Source organism: Drosophila pseudoobscura, chromosome 3 (genome assembly GCF_009870125.1).
Source record: "Drosophila pseudoobscura strain MV-25-SWS-2005 chromosome 3, UCI_Dpse_MV25, whole genome shotgun sequence".
In the NCBI taxonomy this organism is placed as follows: Eukaryota; Metazoa; Arthropoda; class Insecta; order Diptera; family Drosophilidae; genus Drosophila; species Drosophila pseudoobscura.
In genome coordinates this window covers 5,072,218-5,097,047 of record NC_046680.1, presented here as the reverse complement: position 1 = coordinate 5,097,047, position 24,830 = coordinate 5,072,218, and the positions used below count along the sequence as shown (strand labels likewise).

Below are 24,830 nucleotides of genomic sequence, written 5' to 3'. Positions count from 1 at the left end.
TATTTTACACAATTTTCTTGGATTGCATCGCACAGATCATAAGCGAACGCTTTTTGTTGTATTGCTCGAATGAATGTTTGCTTAGATTCGCACTCAGATTTTCCGTACATATAAATATATCTGTTTTTGTGGCTAATTAAATGACTTTGGCTATACCCTGTAACTCGTTTAATAGCTGGTACAGTGGAACTAGTTCCTTGCTAGATGTGTTTATTATTTTTATTTCATATTTTAAATCAAATCAAATATCGAAATCGGGTAATTATTTATTCCGTTTTCTGCGCTTTACGATTTTACGCCATTTTTACGGCCCTGGCACGGCTTCATCTACGTGATTTGGTTGTAACGAACGTCTTTGATGAAATTGTAAGATTGCAGCGTCATTGCTGCAAGAAAGAAAAAACCCATGAAAAATGGCATAAATAAATGTGAAAAGAAGGGAAAAGGGGTCAGCATTCGTGGGCAAAACATAATCTACAGATGTAATGAAATCGAATTCAAATCATTTCAATTAAACATTTTGTGCAAGCCTCCAGAGGAGAGGAGCAGCTAGTCACAGCGTTTTGATAATTATCAAATAAGCGCCATTAAGTGCCATTTAGAGGTGCCCGAGTGACGGGCTCGACCTTTCCACTTCCACACCAGCAATTACCGAACAAAAAGCGCGGCATCGATTAAGTGCTGGTACGGTGCTAATAGCCAGATATTGATGATCAATCTGCTCAAAGCAGCTGTTGACTTGTCAAGTCATAATGGGGGGCGTTCTCCACACATCCCTCTACGATCACGAATAACGAGTTCAAGTATAGTCTATTGTTGATGGGCATTTCAGAGGCGCCTCCAACCGATCCGGCCCGTCACTTGTTGGTTACGCAAGAGCCCTCCCTGCTTCCACTGGCTAACAAGCCATTCCGTCTGCCGCACGCATGCGCAGCCCCGAAAATAATTTTCATTTTCTTCATTCTTTCCGCCATCCCATCCCGAGTGTGTTTTTGTGCGTGTGAACCAAGCGAGAGTTGGCTGGAAAACAGATTGCCATAAATTGAAGTGGCTCTCGTTTTCTTTTGCTGACGTGAGTGGTGAAATGTCATAAATCATGAATAGATGAGGCTCTGTCGGGATTATTAATGAAGAAGAAACTATGAATAGACAGAACTGAATTTGATTTGAATTAAAAAATCAATTCATTTTCGCCTTTTTTAGAGTATTCTATTTAGAAAATATACGACTAACAGGCCTTTTAATTACTTTTAATACGTATAAGTTATAACCTGTTAGAAAAAATATTTGGTTGCTGATATTTTGAAATGCGCGCCCATTGAAAGTGTGAAGAATACTTAACAGCACTGGCAAATAGTTGACGAGACTTGCTGTACTAGCTGTCTCGCTCACACAACAAAGACTAGTAGTGAATGCGCATAATGCATACGTTAGAGCGAGATGAAACTATAAACTGAAAGTTGTACAGTTTGTGAAGCACTGGGCGCCAAGATTCCAAACTTGTTTCAAAACTAATCAAACGAAAGGAACTGTCCCTCTAACAAAATATTCCCGTCAACAATATTTATTTTAACATTAAGATCTTTTATTCATTTATTTACATACACACAAACTATATTGGTAGGGTAACCTAACTAAATCGATAGATTGCTACAAGCTAAGGCTAATTTCATGGGTTTGACTTCTGGACTGGATTTCATTTTAATAATTTAAAGGTTTAGTTTAAGGTTTAAAATTAATGATTAGTTGTCGTTTGCATAGCTTAACCCTAATTCGAACCTATGGATAATCTAAGTCCTAAGTCTACGCTTCTCATTCTAAATGGGAGGGACAGGTCAGGGTAGGGAAGGTCGCACAAAACGCGTCTCAGCTACAGTCGCCGCGGGGACTGCAGTGGAAAAGTATTTTAGGCCACTGAATCATCGAAATCTCTAAATCTAGGTTGCATATGTACACAGGGCTAACTAGGATGCTAACTAATCCGGTCACTTCATGTAGTAGCTGCTGGGCGCCCGACCGGAGGTGTATGTGCTCATTGGTATGCCCTGGGGACCTGGGATGTGGTTGTTGCCCGATGAATGCGTCACAGACGGGTTCTGCGATCCATACAGATGATCCACACTGCTGTTGCCTATGCCGTTGCCCGAAGGCTCGTAGTCCACATCGTAGTAGATGCCCGACTGGTTCTGTTTTGATAAAGAGAGAGTACAGATTTTAGCTACAGGATCTTCAGGAGATAGTGGATGGATTATGTGATCCTACCGCTATGCTGCCGTTGCTGCGACTCTTCGGGCGTGGCACTTGGAAATTGCGTCCAAGCAGATCGGCGCGATCCTCCTCCTCGCTCGAGCTGGAGTTCTCCAGCGTGCGCATTCCGTTCGAGCGCGGACCCAGGCCAAGTCTTCTAAGTGCAAAGTGAAACGTGAATTAGACGAGGGGGAATGGGGGAATAATGACTGTGCTCATACCTGGGCAATGGCACTGGCGGCGCCAGAGTGGCACTGGGATGCATCTGCATGGTGCTCTGCAGCGACATCCCTCCCAGAGTGCCCATTCCCATGCCCATGGCCCCCAGATTTGGGTACGCGAACATGGCCGAGGAAGGACGCGTGGGTCCAATAGGCTCCGCCTGTCAGGAGCACAAAGGATAGGAATTCAGCAATCGATTATAGCGCTCACTACGGAATAGGCGGCACTTACCCCATAGTGATTCGTCTGGGCCATGACATCTGCTATCTGTGCCCAGCGCATGCGATCCTCCAGCGTCACCTGGTAGCCAGCCTGCGGCAGTCCCGCAGACTTCAGTGGAGCCGTGTTCATGTAGCCGAAGACGGGCGATCCCATGGCGTTCTTCTGCTCGCGCTGCCAGCGACGTGACCACATGATCAGGCAGACCAGGGTGAGGACAATGATGATGATAGCCGCCACGGAGGCGCCTATGGCCACGCCGAGCACCTCGCCATCGATCTCGCACTGCGCCCCGTAGTGGCTCGAGTCGCAGGTGCAGATCTGGCTGCCCTCATCGTTGTAGCTGCAGGAGCCATGGTTGTTGCAGAACGAGTCCAAACACGCCTGACACTCGCGGCCCGCCCGCTGCGGCTGATCGGCCCAGGGATCGCGCAGTCCTGCCTCGCACGCGCACCGAAAACTGCCCCACGTGTTGCTGCAAGTGGCACCGGGATGGCAGTCGTTCAGATCCGGCGACTGGCATTCATCCAGGTCCTGCAGCGCCGAGACAGCGCCCTCCGGAGAGCTCACATACAGAACGGAGTTGCCAATATTGTTGTTCCGGCGATGGAGCACACCCAGCAGATGCTTCTGCACATCGCTGCGCAGATTGGGACGCAACGTCTCCACGCTCTCGTCCAGCTGAAGGGGAATCAATATATGAATAGGTATTTCAATCGGAATGGAATGCTCACCTTCAGGGTCATGTTCACGTAGACTCCGTTGCCGCCCAGATTGGGATCTCCCCGATAGATGTTGTTCACCTTGGCCTCCATAAACTCATCCGAGTAGGGCGTCATTGACATGGCCGAGTCCAGCTGGAAACGATTTTCATTAGACCTCGTTTCTGTATTTCTTTGGAAGATGCTTACCGCTCGAATGGATTCGTAGCTAAGCTGCCCGAACGGTTCGCTATGGCGATCCATCAGCTTGTGGTCCCACACGATGCGATGCTCATAGATGCGATCTACACGCAGGCCCAGATGGAAGGAGATGACCCGACGACATGGCTCCCGATGCTTGCGACGGGAGTAGCCTGCGGAGAGGGAATCCCAAAAGAGGGTCATTATTGGTGCATGAGAAGGAGCCCTCTGGCCGACGGAATCTCACCTGGCCTGCAGTGGCAGCTGGAGACGCCGCTGTCCGTCTTGCAGCGTTCATGCTGCGCCTGATCGCAGGTGGAATCGTCGCCCACTATGCAGGTATCGATCCTCACTGGCGGCGGAGTGGGTCGCTGGCGATAGTGCGGTCGCGTGGGCCCCGCGTTTGTTGTGGACGCTCCTGCGGCAGTTCCGGTGGACTGGCTCTGTCCCTGGAGATCCACCACTTCCGTTTCCGGCACGACGTATCCGCCGCTGCTCTGAGTGACGGCGTTCGGGGGAGCCGATGCAGATGAGGCAGAACCAGAACCAGCAACCGAACCACCACCAAGGTCAACACCACCTCCTCCCGGAGACGTTCCCGCGCCCGGCAATTGGGGCAGACGTGTGGCCGGTGATGTGGCCCCCGCTGGGGGATCTGTGGGATCACCAAAGAGATTGATGTAAGTGCGCTTGCCATCGATCGAGACGAAGCCTTCGTCACCTGATGCCGACACAATAATGTCGTCCTGCCTCTGTCCTCCGCCCTGGCCACCCGCTCCATACGATCCGTAAGGCTTGATGTTGATCGTCTGCTTGGAGCCGCTGCCCTTGGGCCCCGGCCCTTGGATGGCCGACAGCGTCACGTCGAAGATCTCCCCGTAGCCAGGCGGCAGATGCTGCCGTGTGGGTTGGATGGGGGGATTAGGCTGCGGTGGAGGCGCCGCCGGTCGCTGGTTGCCAGCTGGCGGGCGTGGCCTGCCGCCGGGCTTGAACTCGGGATCGTCGAGGACGATTCCGGGGCGGGGATGGTAGGGGGCAGGCGGAGTGGCATTGGTGTTAGAGTTGGGGTTGGAGTTGGTACTGGGCGCTCTTTCAGTGGTGGTTGAGGTTGAGGTGGAGGTGGTACTCGGAGTGGTTGTAGTGGTGGTTGAGGTGCTAGTAGTGGTAGTGGGTTCTTTAGAGGGCGACGGTTCGATGGCCAGCGACGGAGTGGCGGCGATGGCCGTGCTGATGCCCGATGTGGTCAAGTGGGAGGTGGCACCCGTCTCCAGGCCGGGTGTACGATTGGCCGTCATGAAGATCACCTCCTCGGTGGAGGGATCCAGATCAAGGGCCTCAGAGCTGTCCATCGACATGGGCACGTAGGTGGAGGACATCCCGCCCATGACGGTGTGGACCACGGAGCTGGTCTCCACGATGGTGGTGTAGCCACCATCTAGTGGCAGCTCCGGCTCCTCCTGCGGCACCTTCTTCTTTTCGCTAACTGGCTTTGGCTTGTGCTTCTTCTTAGGAGATGTGGGCGTGGTTGCGGGAGGATTTGGCGTTGAGAGAGGGCCGGGAGGAGGCGGCTGCAGTTCATCATCGATCTCGCCGCCTCCGGTGGCATCTGTGTCCTGGTCGGATACCTCAATATACTGAGCATTGGCATCCTCGTTGGAGAACTCCGAGTCGTAGGTGGTATCCGTGGGCGGAACACCGTCATCCTGCGCCTGCAACGACTGCTGCTGCTGCTGTTGCTGCAACTGCAGCTGGTGCTGCTTCTCCAGCAGATCCTGCTGCTCCAGCTTATCCTGGGGCTGTGGCGAGGGCAGCACTTGGGGAGCGGGAAGGGGTTTGTATTGCGGCAGAGGGCGCCGACTGCCGCCCACACTCGTGGTGATGGGCGGACGCGGCTTGTTGCGGTACCAGGGCGGCCGATTGCTGACGAAGCCCGGACGGAGGGGCACTATCTGCTCGGGAATGGGAACGCCCGTGATGAAGGGTCGCTCCGGCCGGTCGAAGGGATACGGAGGCGGACGCATCGAAGTTCCTGGCTTCTGGGCCTCGTAGTCGATGGGCGGGAGGTTCTGCGTCTCCGAAATCCGCGGTGGTCCCCGATTGTTGATCCTGCTGGCCGACGGGCGGCGCACGCCCTGGGTGTTCGCGTGTACATTCACGTTGCCATTGAGCAGCTTCACAATGCCCGTGATTATGTCCTGGATGTCCGGGTTGCCGTTCTGCCGGGGACTATGCGGCGCCTGGGTGGCACTGGCCCCCGTCGAAGAGGTGGCAGTACTGCTCGGCCTGATTGGGGACCCCGACGTAAGCGGTCGCAGGTCCCCCTTCCCTAAAAAAGACTGCTCCAAGCTGCTGCTGCTACTACTCCCCGACAGAGTCTTTCCCGCTCTGATCCTCTGCGTCTGCTCGGGCTGCTCCTCCTGGCTGTCATAGGTGCCCGTGGGCTTGATGTTGTAGTGGAAGTACCTGCCCGCGGACACATCCTTCTCCTGGTCCTGGGGGAAGTGCACGTCGTTCGGCCGCCCGCCCGCCTTCCCGCCATTCCCCTGGTTGTGCTGGTCATGCAGGATGGGCGAGGCCGATCGCTCCACTCGCTCCGCCCGCGTCTCGTTCTCGTTGTCGTCCTGCAGCGTGGCCTCTCTCTCGGCCAGGCCGTTGATGGAGTCCGCAATGGTGCTCTCGATGCTCAGGCGGTCATTCCCTTGGCTGCTCGACTTCGGGGAGATCTGGGAGATGCTCTCGTGCTGGGCCACTGTAAAACAGGAAAAGGGGACACGTTAGCAGAATCCGTGACTTAGTTTTCTAAACTTAAAAATACACCCAGAGAAAAATGGCATAGTAAAAAGAAACACGAATATTTAAAATAAATACTTAGGTCTTTAAGTAGAAACATAGTGTAGTGTAATCACTAGGCAGTGAATATGCAGTTCTTGACAAGGAATACAATCTCGAATTAATTTTTCAGTCTCAGAACCCAAGCCAGGCCACCACATATTAGAACGTGCTAACATATTGGCTTTTACTATTTCCAAATCCAATCAGCCTCAGTTCGGTTGGAATTACTACTCTATACCCCCATCAGATACAATGGTAGTCCACAGAAAGTTCATTTGATTTGCCTTTTAATCTTGACATCGAACCATTGTTAGTCCCAAAATAAATTTTATAAAACCTTAAAATATTTAAATATTAAATTCGAAGAAAGTTTATTTAATCTAAATAAGTATGGAAATATTTAATTAAAATATAAAATATACATCTTTTGTATATGAAATATTTTTATTTTAAGTAAATCAAAATTTTATGTAGCATTATTTAGTTTTTTTTTTTTAAATCTTTCCGAAGACTTAACAACTATTTAATTGTTTAGGGGGGAATTTGGCGTATGGATTAAATCACATGTACATATGTATATTAAATTGGAAAGACAATGCATTTAATTAAATATTTAAATTAAAAAATAAAATATTGATTTCAAAATGTAAGTACCCTTGGAGCCAATATGTTGGAGTACATTTTCAAATCTACGTATAAATATTACAATTTCAGGGCTCTTTTTTCTGGGTGCATTTCCCCTTTTGGTGACATTCCTAGGCCCTGGCCTGGGCGTTCAGTTTTCACTCGCATCCATCATCGCCCTGAAAGAACCTTCCCACTGCAGGTTTCACTTTTCACTTGCCATCTTGCCACATGCGCCTGCCCCCTGCACCTCTTTCAGGGTCTCCGTTTCTTTCTGTTCCTATTTCTGTTTCTGTGTTCGCTCTGTCATTGTCAACGAGATTCATTTGCATTTGTGAGGCAAACAAAGCCCAGCCCAGCCCATTCCAAGATCAGTTTCCATCTCCAGGCATCATTTGTTTTCCATGTCAAGTGTGTCCGCCCCCCATCTTCTTCCTCACCTTCTTTCCCCTCTGTGCCGTGGGCTCTGGGGTATTCTTTTCACTCTCTTTTCATACACACTCGTGCATGCATACAAATTTGTAATTGTATTTGGTTTGCCTTCGAAATTGTGGGCTTGCACACATCGCACTCGTAGTCATACATCTGGTGCTTGCATATCTGTCACAATTGTGAAGGCCCATTCCATTATAAGTTGCCACAAGGCAAGAGCACGCAGATACAGATATACTCGGAGATACAGATAGATCCGCACTCTACTGCGGTAGGAAGAATTTCAAATTTCACAAATTGCTACGTCAAGCGTTGAAAAGATGCCAAGACATCGTCGTGTATTGCATGTTGTACGAATATGTGGTTGTTGCTGCCGCTGCCGCTGCCACTGCTGATTTTCATCATTTTCCTCTGGCTATTGCAGATTAATGAGAAAAGCCAACTTAAATATAGATTGTTTTGCTCAGATTGCAATCGAATGAGGACAAGCACTTGAGACTTCCTCTAGCGAGTCTTTGGTCTGCTGAGTGTGTAGCCAGATCAAAACGATTCTCAAGATTCGAGGATTAGATAGAAACCCAAAGCAACAACAAAATTATAGAGTTCTGAAAAGTGCATCTCCTCTCAGTTCGAGACCTGTCTTTTGTAGAGGGGACCCCCAGATTCATGTTCCTGGAGTTTTATTAGTATTTACAGAGCATCATCCTGAGAAGAGCCGGACTTAAATATACACTACTTTCCAATGAGAACCAACTCTTGAGACTTCCCCTCAATATGCAATCCAAGCACAGAACTAAACTCAAAACTGGAAAACGAAGACCCGCCACGAACGTGGCTTATGTTTGATCAATTGTTTGACACCTTCCACCGAAAAGATTTCTAGAGATTTATTTGCCTGCTGGCTTTCTACGCTTCTACGCGAGAACGAGTATACCTAAGACCCAGAGGAGACGGACACGGACACGGAGACAGATACTCCTATCTTTCTTTGACTTTGTCAAGTGCATGTCATCTTCTGGCTCTTAAGCCGGGCCTGCTATGGGAGTGTAGACCAGGCCGGAACCAGTTAAAGGCTAAAACGTACATAAATCTGCTATGCTGGGCTCATAATTCACACTTTAACACTCCGGAACAGCTCGGAACACGTTTAGTTATTGAGCTTAACCCAATTGTGGGTCTGGTGCTGGCGCTGGAGCTGGTGCTGGGCTCTGGCTCTGGCTCTCGATCGTGTTTTGGGACAGAGATTTCGCTTTCACCTGTCGCTCTAAACGGGATCAAACTCTGATTAAAATATGAAATACTCTGTTTCACTTTCTACTCGCTTTATTTGCAGGCATTTTTTCCATTTTACTTAATATAATTAGCGCTTCCTTTTGGCCAACTCTGACAAAAGGCCGCTCAAATATGGCTAGAGACACACTTTTCACTTTCCTCGCTCGCTGTTGCTGTTGTTGTTGTTATTTTGTTTTTCATTTTTCACTTTTAATCGATTCCAAATTGAATTGGCTGAAAGTGAGTCTGTCTCTGGATTGGCTGTGATCCGCCGCCAGAGGCTGTGAAATTACCAGACTCGGACCTGAACCTGGGACCTGGACGTTTACGTGGACATGGACATGAACATGAACATGGACAGAGTTGGGTAAATGTGTAACACACATTTTGAAAATCTCAAAAATTGAATTGCAGGCAGCACTTTCACGGACAACAGGCGGGCGGCTGCTTGTGCTGCTGCTGCTGCTGCTGCTGCTGCCACAAATGAAAGTAAAACTCTTTCAATTGGGACTCTCGGGGCTGCACGCCGGGTTGAATGCACCTTGGCTAGATGACAACTCCGACTGTGGCAACATCGTCATTAGTTCCAGCGCTTGCCTACACTAATTTAAACGCTACTTCAGCCCCCACGACAGCGGCCCAATTGGGGAGTGGGAGGCAGCACGATTTGTGTCTCAACATACACTCCAACTCCCACTCCCACTCCCACTCCGTCTCCAACTCCAAGTCTCCAGTCAAATTGGCAATTTCAGCGCCTGCAAATTGACGACAGAAAATCACTTTCTATTTCGCTGCACTTCTCGGACGGAGCTAGATTTCCCAAAAAAGGCACAGACTCTGCGGGAAGGCCAGACCGGAGCTGGCGTGGATAATTGCTTATGAAGTACATACGAATACTCCAATATTTGGCACACGTACAGCCGCATTACGCATACGACGTGTCATCCCTAAGACACACAGTTTGGTGGGGCCTTTCGGCGGTGGATCAGGAGGCGGAGCACTGATTGTGCAATAATACTATTTTATGGTTTGCTGCAGAGCCAACAGTCGACAATTTGTCATGTGCTCACCATAAATAAATACATTTACGTAATTATATATAAATAATACCTCAAGTTAAGAGTCGAAAGTGAAGGTAATTGAAAGCAGGAACTGAGAAAAACATAATTCAAATAAATTTTTGGTTTAATTTTTTGTGTTTTTTCACTCAAGCTTAAAGACAATCTCAGACACAAATCAACAATTCTTTACCATAGAAATTGCGTGAAATTTATAAGTCTTTCAGATCTGAACAAAAGGTTAAGTCTGCCTTAAACAAAGCACACAGTTATAGCTATGAATGTTATTGATTAAATTTCCTTAAATCTTATATCTAAGAGGCCCCTACAAAAGCAGCATTTGGTCAGGCCTAAACATCACATAACCATTCACATTTCTCATACGGCGATTTCCTCTACTCTTTCAAAGCAATCTCAGACAATATACTGGTATCTAAACGAATTTAATCCCCACCTCGCTTTTAGATTTGTTTCTTTTCCACTCATAAACATTGTCTGTGGCTATTTTACTCCCTTTTGGCTTTTGGCCAAGATTTCTTTTATAGGAACAGACCCATCATCTGTGAGGCACGCCTCACGATCCACAAGCTCCCAGTTCCAGTTCCAGTTCCAGTTCGGGATCCGGGGTCCGGGTCCGGATTTGGATTCGGGTCCCCTTCTTTTTTGAGGGCGTTGTCCAAGCTGTGGCATTTGAAATTTGATTTAGTGCTAATTGATTTGCTTTGGGGCATTCCTGGGACGGCCGTAAAACTATAAACGAAAATTGAGCCACAAAGGAAAGTCGTGGATTCACTTCTCCGAATGCTGCGTCATTCCGTAGATATGTACATATGTACATATTTCATTAGCAAAGCAAATAGAGGAACTTCTCAGACAATCACTCGGCTGTTGTTCCACAGTTGTGTCTGCACAAACAATTGGCCATGGGGCAGCAGCAGCAGAAGCAGCAGATGACGGAGAAGCACTGAAGTGTTGAAAAGAACTAGAAATGTGTCTTCTTCTCCCCTTCCGGCCATCTCTTTCCAGCTGAAATGCATGCGCTGCAATTAACAGAAAGACGAATGGGAAGAAGTCGCCAGACCCAAGACCAAAGACGACTTCACTTCAATTCACTTGAGACTCCGACTGAAGTTGTTGTCTAGTGAAATTTCACTGGAAAACTAATTTTCCATAGCACCATCCATAACCATCGTGTCTTCTCGCTTTTCTTTCTATTTGACCATGACGTTTGGCCTTTGGCCTTTAAGTTTTTGCATTTTGCATTTGGCAGCGCGTGTCTTCGCATTAGATATACCCAAATCGAAGTGGCTTCTGGAAATCTCACAAAAATACTAGAAGAAATAGTCCCTAGTATCCCATCCTAAGCTAAGAAACTTTCCTTTTCTTCGAGTGTACTTTGTAGCATCCTGGGACTGTATGGGAGCCTAGGACTAGACTGAAGCGAAGGTTTCAAAGCGAATGACCTTAATCAAGGTCTGGCTCTGATCTAACCGCCTTAAACCCAGACTCAGTGCTAAAGTCAGAGCCAAAGCCAAAGCCGAAGCCAAAGCCGAAGCCAAAGCCGGTTGCAGCGGTCTGCATTTCTGCTGCTGCTGCTGGTTACGCTCCGCTGCCTTGCCCCCGCGGAGGGGCATGTCTAAGCCAAAATCCAAGACACAACCAGCAGAAGGAGAGGGAAATTTATTAGCAGCCGCTGGATGCGCTCTGTTGGCTCTTATAGCTCCTATGGTTTGAAGGCGTACTCGTACACGCCGAACAAAAATGAACACTGGAAAGAAAAACATCCTCGCATACCAAGGGGGGCTTCTGCAGGGATTCACAAGTTAATTGCCGCCACTTATGAAATCTAATTCTCCCAAAGAGATGCTTAATTAAGAGCGGCAAGTGGGGGAAGAAGCCACAACGCATTCCAGTTCTAGTCAGAACAATGGCCAGACCCGCGCTAATGGCCAGTCCCAGTCCCAGAACAAGAAAAGAACAAGAACGGGCAACGAGCAACAAGATTGTAGCCCTATAACTAGCTGCAATTTAGCAGGCGATAAGCGATCTGCACGATCTCTGGATAAAGAATGTGCTGGCGCATATTTGAAATCTTTGTCGTGCCCACTGCCACTTGTGTCGGGAAAAGTATTTCCCATGCCGCTTCTTGGGTCAGTAACCCAGAGTTACGATGGAGCGTTCTCTGTCGATCTGGGTGGAGGGGGGAGCACTAATTGAACAATTAAAAATCATATTTTAAATGCGAGAGTAAATAGAACACTGGAAATACCACTAGAATTTATTGATTGATAAGCCGCTCTCTCGCACCATTTCTCCATCATCTCTCTCTCTCTCTCTCTCTCTCTCTCTCTCTCTGTGTCTATGTTTCTTCTCACCAAATGAAACTGTGTCAATGTACCCACAGTAGCCACCAAACGGAAACAAGTTGCCGGCCAATATGGTCTTAATGGTCTGTGACAAGTTCAAGTCTCTGTTTCTGTATCTGTATCTGTATCTGTGTATCTGTTTATGTTTCTTGATCTGTGTATCTGTTTATCTGCGTGTGTGCGCGTCAAATAAAAGTCTACAACAAGTGACCAACAGAACCGGCTCGTCTGTATATAAAGAGAATCTATAGTTACATATATGTGTACAGCATATACTCTTCTGTCTTTCTTTCTGTCTGTCTCTCTGTCTGTCAGCCAGCTTTTTATTAGGCTACTTCTGACTGGCGTGCCAAATACTGGTAGAAATGGGTGAAGTGTCTGTGTGTGCGTGGGCATTATTGTGTCATGCCAGGCCGTAGGCCCAGATAGATACAGGTGTGTGCGTGCCTAACTGCACCCATTTAACGGCGCTTTACCTCCCAGAGACACTCTCAGATCTTCTTTTTTTCCTTTCGAAACTTTTTATGTTCGTATTTTTTGTTTTCTTACTTTTAGCCTAGCTTTTAGAGTTATAAGGAAAATATTTGCAGAAGAATACTATTTTCAAGCTCAAAAGATTGTTTGCAATTGTATGATAGTTCGCTTTCTTCACGGATTCTTGGAAAACTATTTTAAGTAAATGGTTTGTATATTATTTTCTTTCTTATAACGCCCAGGCCACGTAATAGGATTGATAGAGCAGGACAGTTACTGGGGTTTTCGACTGAATGTAAAGATCGATTTATATGATTTTTTTTTTTGTTTTTTTTTCTTTTGGTATTTATGTTCTTTTTTGGGAAAATTTAAAGAGAATTTTATGTTTTTCCATTCGGTAAAAGGAAGTTTGCTGTCCAAGTCTTTTGTCTGTTGCGCCGTAGATACGTTTATGCCAAAATGAATGTCGTGGATAGAAGAATGCCAGCTGAAAAGAGATTCCAATGCGAACCGGTTCGAAAGGGGCAACATATCTTCATTGATTGCCATTGATTGTCAACGCCGCGACATGAAAGGGTTCCTCTCTCTCCCTCTCCCTCTCCCTCTCCCAGTCTCTCTCCAACTCTGAGACTCGAGTTGCGTCCCAGAGATGCCGCCGCCGGAGGCAGGACAACCCATTAAAGAAGAACGAACATGGAGGAAAAACGAGATAAATTGTGGGTTCAGTCTTTTCAGTCTACCTGCCCCAATGGGAGTCTCTCTCTCCTTCTCCTTCTCCTTCACCGCCTTCTCCTTCTCCCTCTCTTTCTTTGGGTGTACAACTTTCGTTGTGCCGAATTTCATTGTACAATTTTGGGCATCTTTTATCCGAAACTCCGAGAGAGTATCTCTTCTCACGGGAAAGGGAAAGTATGCAGTTATTGATACGGCTTCGGGCTCGGATTCAGTTTCGTGTTGTGATTGGGAGCCGCTTCCAAGCTCAGGCAGTGCTCGCCTCCGATTGAAAGATCCCCGACAGGGGTTGGGGCTCGGGTTGGGGCGAGGAAACGTTTACGTTAATTGAAAACGAAAGATCAGCAGAAGATCAGCATGTGGTCTGATTAACGAGCATCAGATGCTGAACTTTCATAATTGAAAGAAGGGGAAAGGAAGAGAGAAGAAAGGACTCTTAGGGGAACTCTGTAGAACCCAGAAGTTAATGGGATTTCCATTCAAGAAAGGAAAATCCCCATTCTCAGTTTGATCGAGATCTTCTTCGTCGTCGTGGATTACTCCTTAGGGGTTCCATCGGGCACACCTGTTCACAAAAATATCCCATAATTAATTGCGTCAACATTCCAAGAGAATTTGAGTGGCCGGACGGAGCCCACCAAGAATCCACACCAGAGAAAGACCCAACCAAATCAAAGAAAAAACCTGCCAAACGAACCTGCCTCTTGACCCAATAAAATCTCAAGCGATAAATTTTTGTTCAGGCTGCAACGGCAACGACGGCGGCTTCTTTTCTTCTTCTTCTTCTTCTTCTGGCGCATTGAGCCACAATTTTTTTCGTTTTTTCCTTTTGATTATTTATATTTTCTCCCTCTCTTACCGACTCTCTTTGCGGCAAGTGGGCCATGTAACTGAAATGTGCAAAAAACCCAAAATAAAATAAAGAAAGATGCTGAAAAATGCTGAGGGCAAATTGTTTGTGGAAACAGGCTAATCTGAAAATGTAATCAGCTTAACAGTTGGAGCCGAAAGACAGAGATGAAAACGAAAGATGCAACAGAGGAGGGAGTCAATGGGTTAGAGTGTCAAAGCACCGCAGCAGCGCAGCCAATCGCATCGATCTATCTATCGATTGCCTCGTTGAATGATTCCATGACTCTGGAAAATAAAAGGCCGACTCATCCCGCTTTCTTTGACACTTTTCCAGGGAAAGCCCTTCCCAAAAGAGATTTCCATTCGTTATAGTTCCACAAATATCGGAGGCAGGCCAGGCCCCCAAAATGAGCCGTTACATGGGCTGTAACTGTTACCATGGCATTGCCTCTTCTTGTGTTTCTTGAAGCCATAACTCAATTGAAGATTCTTTTTAATTAAGTTTGCTGCTGCTGCCGCTCTCTCACAGATCTTTTCACTTTAACCAATTTAGCCGCTACCTTGTTTGCAGGCTTATGTAAATTCCGCTTGGATAGGAAACGAGATGCTTATTAGCTGCATGAAAGGTTCCAGTTCTGCAGCTGGAGCGCAGCCACAAGTGGGGCTGCCTCAAATGGCCCAGTAAACAGTGCAGTTAGCTTTAATTTTAATTGATTCCCCTTCCCCACGTGTTGTGGATCGCAATTAAACGGTTACAGTGGCTGCCTAATGCCGAATGCTGGGGTGCTTTCTATTGGAATGCATAAGCAAGCAGCGCACGAGCGTGTGGAATGCATTCCACAAACATGCGGGTATGGCTCTTAATTGGGGAATTTGCACGTAGTTTTAATGCGTGGAAAATGCTGTGGAATGGAATGGGATTGTATGTGCAGGCAAATGAAAATGGATTGTCTTAACAAAGCTTAGCAAAGTATTCTTAACAACAAAAGACACAATACTCTCATTATAACAATTTAATATGCAATTGTATATATGTATATGTATTTTCCTCGTTTTAGACGTTTGCAGATACTTTTCTCTGTAATATTCCTTAATTTCTTCAATAGTTCTTCTAGCCGTAATCATCAATTGAAAGCCAATTGCCATCCGTTTAATGACATTTACATTTTAACTCAATTTTACTTATATAATCCCCACTGGTGTGACACTTGGCGATTATCGACCCGCGTCTGCTCAAGTCATAATAAACTTTAATTAACTCGGAGTTTACTCACGTCACGCACTTGGGAGCGACAAAGAAAACCGACCAACAGGCAACAAAAAACCCAACCCAGGTCCCAGCCCATGTCCAAGACATGTCTGCGGCATGAATAATCGCGATTGTGCAACCCAAAGTAAACCCGGAATGAATCACCCCTGATCACTGCGATGATGGAATCGGCTCTAGGAGCCAGCCCAGTTTCGAGATCGACTCTAAATATATTTGAAACGTTTCAAAATGTGTCACCCCCACCCTCCAGAGAGATACATATGTGGGTCAAACCCGTATTTCAGTGGCAGAAAGAGCAAAAATTAACAAACTTCTTGGCAAACAATTGAACACGACTCTGCGGGTGTGCAGATAGACAGATAGACAGACAGACAGACAGACAGACAGACAGACAGACAGGTAAACTGTGCCTCTGAGTACAGGTACAGTCCCGGGGCACACTTCATTACGCTTGGCACAGTTTTCTGCTTGCAACGAGACCAAAACAGTGGGGAGCCTCCAAACCTATGCGCATTCTTAGTAACGCCTAATAAATTATGCAGCAAACGCAAGCTTTCTAAAAAGCTTAACACGGGGCACGTACGAGCCGTCTTCATCGGAGCATCTTCATCGGCACACGTACACAGGCATTCTCGCATGAATGTACATATGTATGTGTTTTGGGAGAATTTATGTTATTTTTCATGCATTTTTAACGCTTAGAATTCCGTGGAAATTATGTAGATATTATGAATTGAACTGGTTCTTGGTATTGGTTCTATTGGTAATAGGAATAGTGGGAAAGCGTAGGCCTAGAGGTACTTTAGGATCACGTGCAAAGTCTCTATCGGCTCTCCTATCGGCAACTTTCATCCTCTCAAATCGGGAAAGTTGGCAGCTTGTTGCCTGCCACACAATTAAGGCTCAATTTATTAACTTAATTCATGTGAAGTTCTTTTGTTGCGCTTGACACTGTATGTCCCCCTCATCCCTCTTTACTTACCCGTTGCTTGGACGAGCAGCAGCAGCAAGGCCAGGAACACGGCCATCATGTGTCGATGGTCTCTTGGCATTCTATTGTTTGAATCGTTGGAACTTGCTGACGATGCGGAGGTGCCACCTCTATGGACTGTTCCGCCGCCTTCGTCTTCGTCTCCGTCTCCGTCTCTACTGCTCGATTGTTTACTTTCTGTTAAGTTTTGTGGCTTTCGTCGCATTTTTGCATAAATCTAATGCTCCTTCGCGTGCCTCCTCGCTTCTGTGCCACTCTTTGAGGGTTTCTATCTTTCTGTTGCTTTGTTTTGTGTATTTTAGAGTTTGTATTTATTGTTGAATTGAACTTAGTGGTGGCATCTTTCTGCTTTCCTCACGTAGATTTATGCTGCAAAAAAGTAGAAAAAACTGGTTAGAAAACAAATCAAAATGTATTCTAGAGTTTGTGTCTTGAGTCTTTTGTTTATGCCACGAAATCCGATGGGGAATACCATTAAAAGCCATTAAAAGTGGCAGGTATTACATCAGCCAGCCACAGGCCATAGAGACCATCATAAGCCCCCGAGTGCTCTACAATTGCTTTGGCCCTTGCCCCTGTCTTATGTAAATCCGTTTTCCAACTTTTTTTCTGTTTGGTGTCGAATCTCCAGGGCTCAATGGAAAAGAAATACTTTCAGAAACAGCTTTCCGAAGATTGCATAAAGTCTCGAGTTGAAGGCTCCATTCAAAAAACTAACTGCACTCTCAACTGATTGAGATGCTAATTTTGATTGATGTCCAGAGTCTGCGCGCACAGAAATTGGTTTGCAGCGAAAGCTTGGGGCACAATTTAAGGTGTCAGAAAGCAAAAGTGAAATTCCAGACCACTCGCATATGTAGATCTCCAAAGCCATTACGATGCTATGATCTCTAATCGATCCTGCGGCCTTACCGAACGATTACCGAATGTGTCTCGAGTCTCTGCTAATCAGAAGCCAAAACAAGATCAGGCCTCGCAAACCGCAAAAGCAATTGCCGAGCATTAGATGGAAAGTGAAAGCATCGAGGCATCGAGGCATCGAGGCATCGGGGCATCGAGAGAAGCGGCAACAGTCGGGGGCAAAGACAGAGCAGAGCTGAAGCAAAGGCAAGAAAAGGAAAGGAAAGGTAAAGGTAAAGGTTGCTGGCTTTGTTTTTCTCTGCTACGTGATCTCAGAGCCGGACACGACCGGATTCAGCCGGTAACATGTGCAACAGGGGGTTGAGTCATGCCCGCAGTTGATTTTTTGGCAGTTTTCTGTTTTTACTGTTCTCTAACAGATTGTATACTTTGTTTTAGCAGATGTGTTTGCTGACTACAGATGGAAGAATTTATGCAGATCTTAAGTAGTTATTTATTTAATATTTATTTATTCCAACTATACGTTCTGTCTGTTCAAATGATATCTTTCTTTCTGACTTTCAGTTTGAGTTTTAGACGATTTACCAACCAAACTATACACACTACATACATACATGTATGTATGTACATGACGGTCTCTATATCCAGGAGAATTCAATCAATATCTCTCTAGTTTCACACCTGGTAAAGGGCATCTCAATGTTCGGTCTCTGAAGTTTGCTCTTCTTTCTTGTTTAATATCCGTTTATTCTGGGACATCGGAACCGAAAGGGATTTTCGCGTGAAACCTTGAAAACGGCAATGGGCAATGGTACGCATGGAGAAGCGCGAATGAAATAGAAAGTTTTTCTTGTAAACAACAAGCACACAATTTGCTGCTTCGTGGGCGTGTTGTCGCTTTGGGATTGTTGTGTCTGTTGCCTGTTGTCAGTTGTCGGGTCGTCGTCTGTCATTAAATGACTCCGTTTCGTCATTTTCCTGCTGTTTCTCCTCTGGCTTTTCCAATGAATGATTCGCCCACGCTGGCGCTTGTTTCGGCTTAACTTCTGCTTCTTCCGAAGTCCGTATGTATTTTACCAGATTTGCTTTCTTTTCGAGACTCTTTCAACGCCCAACGGAAGTTGAAGTTGGTAATTACATTTGCTTTTTTCCATCTTCTTCTCGGGTTAAATGACTCATGGGATTACATTAAAGCTTTTTTGGTGCTCTTTCTGTTGCATAACCATCATTTTTTTAAGAGTGTGGAGAGGGGAGTGGAGTCTGCCGCCGCAAGAAGCAGGAGAGAGTGTTGCATAAGACGATTGTGACTGTCCGATTTAAGTGCATCGGCGCTAACTCTGCAGATTCATCGCAGATACTTAAGAATCTCAGATTTGATTGCAGAATACTTTTCTGAGTCAAACCCTCCCTCGTAAGTCCACAGATTTCTTCATTTATTTTTCTCTTCCATTTCAGACTTACCTCAAAACGCTGCCATCAAGCGATTTTTTGTGATTGATGTTTTTCGATTTATGTTTTCCTTTTCTATTTTTTCTATTTCTCTTCCTATTGCACGATATTTTCAATTAGTTTTTGCACACAAGCAACGTTAATAACGGAACGAATTTCACCCAAACAAAACTGCAAGAAAACCGAAAAGGCACAACAAATTGAAGATTTCCAAAAGCCAGCCAGCCAGCCAGCCAGCCCCAAGCCGAGGCGGGTAATGGGGTTTGCAAGAAATGCGGTTTTTGCGGCTCGAAGGAATGTTAGCTTTAAATTATCGAAAAGCAAAAATCAAGCGACAAGCAGCGGGAGGAAAGAGGCAGAGGCAGAGGCAGAGGCTGCTACAGCTACTGCTACTGCTGTTGCATACAAAATTGGCACAAGTGCACGCAAAATGGCACAAGTAACAGTATTAAATGCTGGAACGGGACACTTGAGTGGGGAGTATCATAGAGCAGTGCGGCAGGGGGGCAGGGGGGCAAGTGCTCTTGGCAATTTAGCGCAGTGGACAGGCCAGATCACATTGCAGGCGAGACAGACAGGGAGAGAAGTGTGCCTGTATCCGTGTGTGTTTGCGTTCCTGTATGCCTGTGTGTGTGGGCAGACAGGTTGACCACGGAGGAGCATATCCGGCTAGGAGTGCAGTGGCGTAGCGTCTCTCTCCATTTTCTGCAGTTTTGTTTTTATTGTTATTTAAAATCGTTTTCCTTCCTTCCACAAATTTCAATTTATTCACATTCTTTTCAACATTTTTCCAGAGACTGGCCGTGGCCGTGGCAGCCCGTTAATTAGCCAGCGAAAAGGTGCAACACACTGGGCAAATTATAAAATTTGCAACAAATTTCACAGCGGCACTCAGGCAACAGCAGCAGGCAACAACAATGCAATAAACAAAAGCCGCAAGTCACAAAAACAAAGTTACCAGCCAAAAGGTAGCGCGAAAAAAAGAAAGTTTTTGATGTTTTTGTTGCTGCTTTCATACATACAACACATACATATATACATATATTTTTGCTTTTCTACACACACACAGAGCCACACGCAAATATCACTTATACGTTTACATATGTATTTGCCTTTTGCGGCTGTTTCTTCTAGAGATACAAGAAACACTCATTTTTGTTGTTTTCTTTTACTTTACTCACTCTCTTACACGCACACACACTTTTGTTGCTTTGAGCTCGTTTTAGTTATTCACTTTTCATAGATTAAGCACGCACACACATGTGCACACGAATTTGTTTTGTTGCTTCTTCGTTTCTTTCTACGCTTCCACGCACTCGCGCGAGATCACGATCACTCTTCACCGTCGCCGTCAGCGTCGACGCTGTCTTACCAAAACCCCGCTAGCAGGTGTGCACCGTTCGATCGCCAAAGACTGACTAAGGTGAGCCCCAAGAGCCGCAAGTCGGGGAACGGCAAAGAAACGAAACACCAAAAGGAACGATCGGTGAAGAGCGGATTGGTGGCACTTATAAAGAGTATACCCAAATTGAGATGACGTTTGCTACGGAAAATGTAAGAAATAAAGCTGGTACCGAGAGTTGGCGATGTTGGTCCACGTAACGATGGATATGTGTGACCCCAAACTTCTATAAAATCAAATGGGAGCTCAATTAAATGCGCAGAAATTATGCCAGAAGAATATCTCCTGAATGAAACAGTATACAAAAAGGAATCCATCCAACAAGGTATTCAGAAAGGGGGAAAACCAACAACATCTCAAATTTCATTTCTGCATACACACTTTCCGGTGTCGTTCAGTGCATTTTCATTTTCTCATGTAGGAGACTCGATTAATGAATGTTTGCCTTCCGTTTTGGTTGGAAAAAATAATAGTTTTCATATTTCTGCTGGTGTCACACGGGCCACTTGGCGGTGCAGTAACTGCATCGCCTCTTGAAAGATGCAGTCATTGCATGTCAACGTCCAAGAAAAATAAAAAAATATAAGTTTGTATATGAGCTGGATTAATTTTCGTGATATTTAAAAGATCGTCCAGCATATGAGATGTCATTGAAATTATTTGTCTGCAAGTGATGGAAAATAAAATAAAAATGAATTAAATGGATAAGAAACAACAGCTACTCTCTAATATAAAATGTCGGTTTTTATCTTATGTTAGGGTAACCAAACGTCGCCGACGTTGTCCTTATTTATTATGTTTATTACCATCTGGTGATGGTGGATCCGTGGTGAGTTTCCGACTGGCCGGAGGCAGCCGCAGCCTGAAAGGAAACAATAACAATTGAAAGTGGCAATTTATTGAATATACACCCATTAGTCCGGATCCAGATTAAGACTCCGCTGAACGTCCTTAGTTAGGGAATCCAGGGACGGTTGTTAGCGGGGCTAAATTGCCATTTCCAGGTGGATCGGATCAGATCCGATCCCATTCCAATCATCAGCAATTACCATGCAAATTGCAGACGCACGAAATAAAATGGAAATCCTTTGGGATTTGGTTGCGATTTGCGGATTCGCTTCCAGCTAAAGCAATTGAAAACGAGAATGGTCGCGAGTAAAATCTTCGCTGTCGCGGGGAGTCGGGAAAATCGGGAACGCGAGATGAAGGCAATCAGACTGACTCGTACAATCGAAGATTGTTGCCGCTGTTCAGCTCATCATGCCACAAAACCATGCCCCATGACCAGTGAAAATGTATCTGTGTTGCTTGTTTTCTTTTTCACCTGCGCCTTTCCACACTTTTCACGAATCGACAGCAGCAGCAGCAGAAGCAAAACCAACAACAGCACCTTCATTGTTAATGGAAACACCTCGGGGCATCAAAACATCAAGCCCCCTGGCAAGACCCCAAGAAGACCATTAATTGAGCACGCCGGCGGCTTTAATAGTTCTTAAGCAGTTGGGTATTAGTGTCAGAGGGAATCAAGTGGAATGGAGTGGTATCGAGCGGTAACTTGCATTGCGTTTCGCAAATAAATTTATTTAATTTAAACTTCATTTATATTTCCATAGAAAACAGTTAGAAAAACAGGGGATTATTTTATATACGTATGTTTGTGTATAACTAGTATTTTGGGAGCTCCGAGTAACGTGGGGGCGTGGACCAGAGCACGCTGGAGTTGCGCTTCAGCTGGCTGGGATCGATGTTGGGGAAAATCAGTTTCAGGTCCGGAGTGGTGGGGGCCACCGAGAAGAAGCTGTCGATGACATCGGTGGGACAGTGGCTCTGCATGGCAATCGCTTCGCCGCGTACATGGCCTAAAAATGGGTTACAAAATTTCAGATTAGATCAGACACTGGCTAAAGAAAACGCTAACTTACTGCGACTCCAGGTGGGTGCTGGCGGACGCTTGTGGGTGACCTTGCCCTCGTCATCGGTGGAGTCATCCTCGTGCAGCATGTCCCATGTGTATTTTGTCTTCGGCGGCGGTGGCAGCATCTTCTTCTTGGCCCCGGTCAACTGTGCCAGCTTCTGATTCTTCAGCTCCCGGATCTTGGCTTTCCTGAGGGCCTCGGCCTCCTCCTGCTGGCGCATCTTACGATTCAGCTCCTCAACCTCCAGCCGCTTACGCTCCTCCAGCTTATTTCGTTCCTCCTGTTTCTTGGCGCGTTCCGCGGTCTGCTTGGCAATGCGTTCGGCTCGCTCCCGCTCCTTTGCCTCTCGCTGCTGGGCGGCGTGCTGATGCTTCTGCTCACGCAGCTTCTTGCGCTCCTCGGCCAGGTTGCGGAAGTCTTCGCCGCTGTTCTCGCGTAACAGGCTCTTGGTGGATGCAGAACTGGTGGACTTCAGGTTGGTCCCGGTGGCAGTCTTCAGCAGCGTCGTTGCCTTCGAGGCACTCATGGGGGCCTTCTTGGGCTGGGCCGAGCTCACGGGCAATAGACTTGAGGTCTGAGTGGGCGTATAAAAGCGCCCCACAGTCGGTGGCTGCAACTTGCCAATCTTGGGCGTGTTGCTCGTGTTCGTGCCCTGAAAAAGGATCATCAATCATCAATTCCCGAACAAACGAGGGAGAGCACTGCACTCTTACCGTATCCTTGGCTCGCTGGGAGCGTAAGTTGCTCTGGGCAATGGCCGCATTTTCGAAGGCCTCCACGCGCATCTTCACTGGACTCTGCAAGAGCGGACTGTGGGCAGGTCAAAAGGGAAGTATTGATGCTCCAATTCAAATAGTCTCCAGATTTTGCTCATACTCACTTAAACAGCTCATGGGTGCGGCCGGGCAGCTTCATGGTCTTCACATTCGAGAGAAATTTCGGCACTGGTACCCTGTCGTCCAGCGACTCATCCTCTGTCAGGAGACTGTCCCGCCTTGGCTCTGACACTGGCTTTGGTGGCCCCTTCTTGCTAGTAATAACTTCGAAGGTGGCGTCGGCCGGTGCAATGTTGGGACTTTCGTCGGTGGGAGCCGGACCCAGCACCATTGTGGCGTTGGACAAGGTCATCGTTTCATTAGTGGCGTCGCCAGCAGAAGCCTGCTGCTGCTGTTCTTCGATGGGCGGCCCCTCGAGGGCGTCTTTGTAGATGGAGCGCTCCTGGTTGCGCGACTCGGTGCTGTTTTTGCGAGTCCGCGAGGAGACGGGCGAGTTTTTATCAATTTCACTAAACCGCTCCACCTTGATGGGCCGATGGCAGGCGCCATCCTTCTTCTTCTTTCGCCCCTTCTTGGACATCTCGGATGCCGTTGTAGTATTGCTGAATGCAGTCTCATCCGACCTGGTAGCATCCGTCTCCAAAATTGTGGCTGTGGTATCTGTGGCCGGTAGGGGCGGCGGCATTTCGCCGGTAAACTTCTCCCGCTTGACTTTGACGCACACATTCTTGGAGGCGAAGACTTCGGCTGGCTTCTTGATGGGCTCTATTGGTAGTTTTGTTGGTGCCTCCTGTGGCTGTGTCTCCTTCACAACTGACGGTTTGGGATCCGGTGCTATGTTGTGCGTCCTGCCGTTGACCTGCGAGACGCGCTGTTCGCTCTCCACCTTCACCCGGATCGAATCCTCTTCGCTGGGGCGACGCATCTTTCGGATGAGAGAGGGCTCCTTGAGCAATTTTTCCGTTTTCAATTTGGCAGCCCGCTGCGGCCGGCCCGAGCTTATGGTGGTGTCGGCTAGAGTCGGTGCCGGTGGCGGCGGCATTAACGAGGCTGTGCTGTTCAGGTTCTCCACCTCGGCAATAGCCAAAAGCTGGGAGTTGCTCAACCGCGCACTTTGGCGGCCCGAGGACTCTGCCGTGACGTCGGGGGCATCTGGGGAGAGTGCAAGGTGAGTCTTGGTCTCCTTTGGCCCACAGCACAACTCACCTTGGGAATCATCTGTGTTCTCAGTCAGAGCGGTCAGCCGTTTGGGACGCTTCTTGGTCTGCTGTGGCGTCACCGCGGAGGTTTCGCTCTGCGCCGGGGCATTGTCCGCAGCCTTGGCATCTTTGGTCTTGACGCCGTAGAATAGTTCTTCCAGCTCTTTAAAGTGAGCCTGCAAAAAAAAACAAGCGCGCCGCTATATTGATCACCGTGTTCTATGTCCATTGCAGCCGAAAAAATACCTTTCGGATTTCCTCCAGTTCCAGCTTCATCCGCGACAGCGGCTGCATTATATCCAACATGTCATCCATTTTTCACAAATGAGAATCTACACAAATTTTTTTGGGTTTTAAATCATCTCAAGGATGATCGGATTTTGATCGTAGCACTGTAGCCACATTGATCAGATACTGGTCCTTTTTTTCTCGAGTCTCCAGTCGTTTTTTCAAATGTCCACAATGCGACGCGCGTCTGCAGTGTGACCGCGGACTTATCACTCAAATATACCGTCCGGTCCTCAGAAATATACCAAAATATACCGTTTAATTTTAAAAATATACCAAGAATATACTGACGAGTTCAAGCTCTTTTATACATATTCCACGTTTTTGATATTCCGTGCAATATTGGATTTCTATATACAGTTGAACGGCAGACGCCGCTAATAACAAAAGGGAAACAGAAAATTTAATAAATTGATTAAATTGACAAAATATACCATTACATACCG

General features: G+C 46.8%; 2 protein-coding genes across 10 annotated transcripts; both read right to left on the bottom strand.

Annotated features, from left to right (window-relative positions):
• Positions 1–1,563: 1,563 nt before the first annotated feature.
• Positions 1,564–20,271, bottom strand: pwn (calcium-binding EGF-like domain-containing protein pawn). 8 transcript variants are annotated; one of them, XM_033379063.1, is made up of 11 exons: positions 20,176–20,271; positions 18,816–18,974; positions 16,485–16,862; positions 4,312–6,339; positions 3,838–4,245; positions 3,600–3,763; positions 3,423–3,545; positions 2,701–3,369; positions 2,469–2,629; positions 2,263–2,404; positions 1,986–2,186 (listed from the first exon to the last, which is right to left on the bottom strand). In XM_033379063.1, the coding sequence occupies exons 3-11, from the start codon at positions 16,696–16,698 to the stop codon at positions 1,986–1,988; spliced, it is 4,110 nt and encodes a 1,369-aa protein (XP_033234954.1). In that variant the 5' UTR covers positions 16,699–16,862; positions 18,816–18,974; positions 20,176–20,271. The 8 variants fall into 8 exon arrangements, with proteins under 8 accessions (XP_015039099.2, XP_015039102.2, XP_033234951.1 ...); XM_015183613.2 differs by having other exon boundaries at positions 1,564–2,186; positions 3,838–6,339; XM_015183616.2 differs by lacking the exon at positions 20,176–20,271 and adding an exon at positions 19,985–20,074 and having other exon boundaries at positions 1,564–2,186; positions 3,838–6,339.
• Positions 20,272–21,746: 1,475 nt separating this feature from the next.
• Positions 21,747–24,599, bottom strand: LOC6898109 (histone-lysine N-methyltransferase, H3 lysine-79 specific-like). 2 transcript variants are annotated; one of them, XM_002138153.3, is made up of 6 exons: positions 24,343–24,598; positions 24,104–24,272; positions 23,002–24,049; positions 22,835–22,931; positions 22,128–22,773; positions 21,747–22,064 (listed from the first exon to the last, which is right to left on the bottom strand). In XM_002138153.3, exons 1-6 carry the CDS (start codon positions 24,409–24,411, stop codon positions 21,871–21,873), a joined length of 2,223 nt encoding a protein of 740 aa, XP_002138189.2. In that variant the 5' UTR covers positions 24,412–24,598; the 3' UTR covers positions 21,747–21,870. The 2 variants fall into 2 exon arrangements, with proteins under 2 accessions (XP_002138189.2, XP_033234956.1); XM_033379065.1 differs by having other exon boundaries at positions 23,002–24,272; positions 24,343–24,599.
• Between the last annotated feature and the right edge of the window lie 231 nt (positions 24,600–24,830).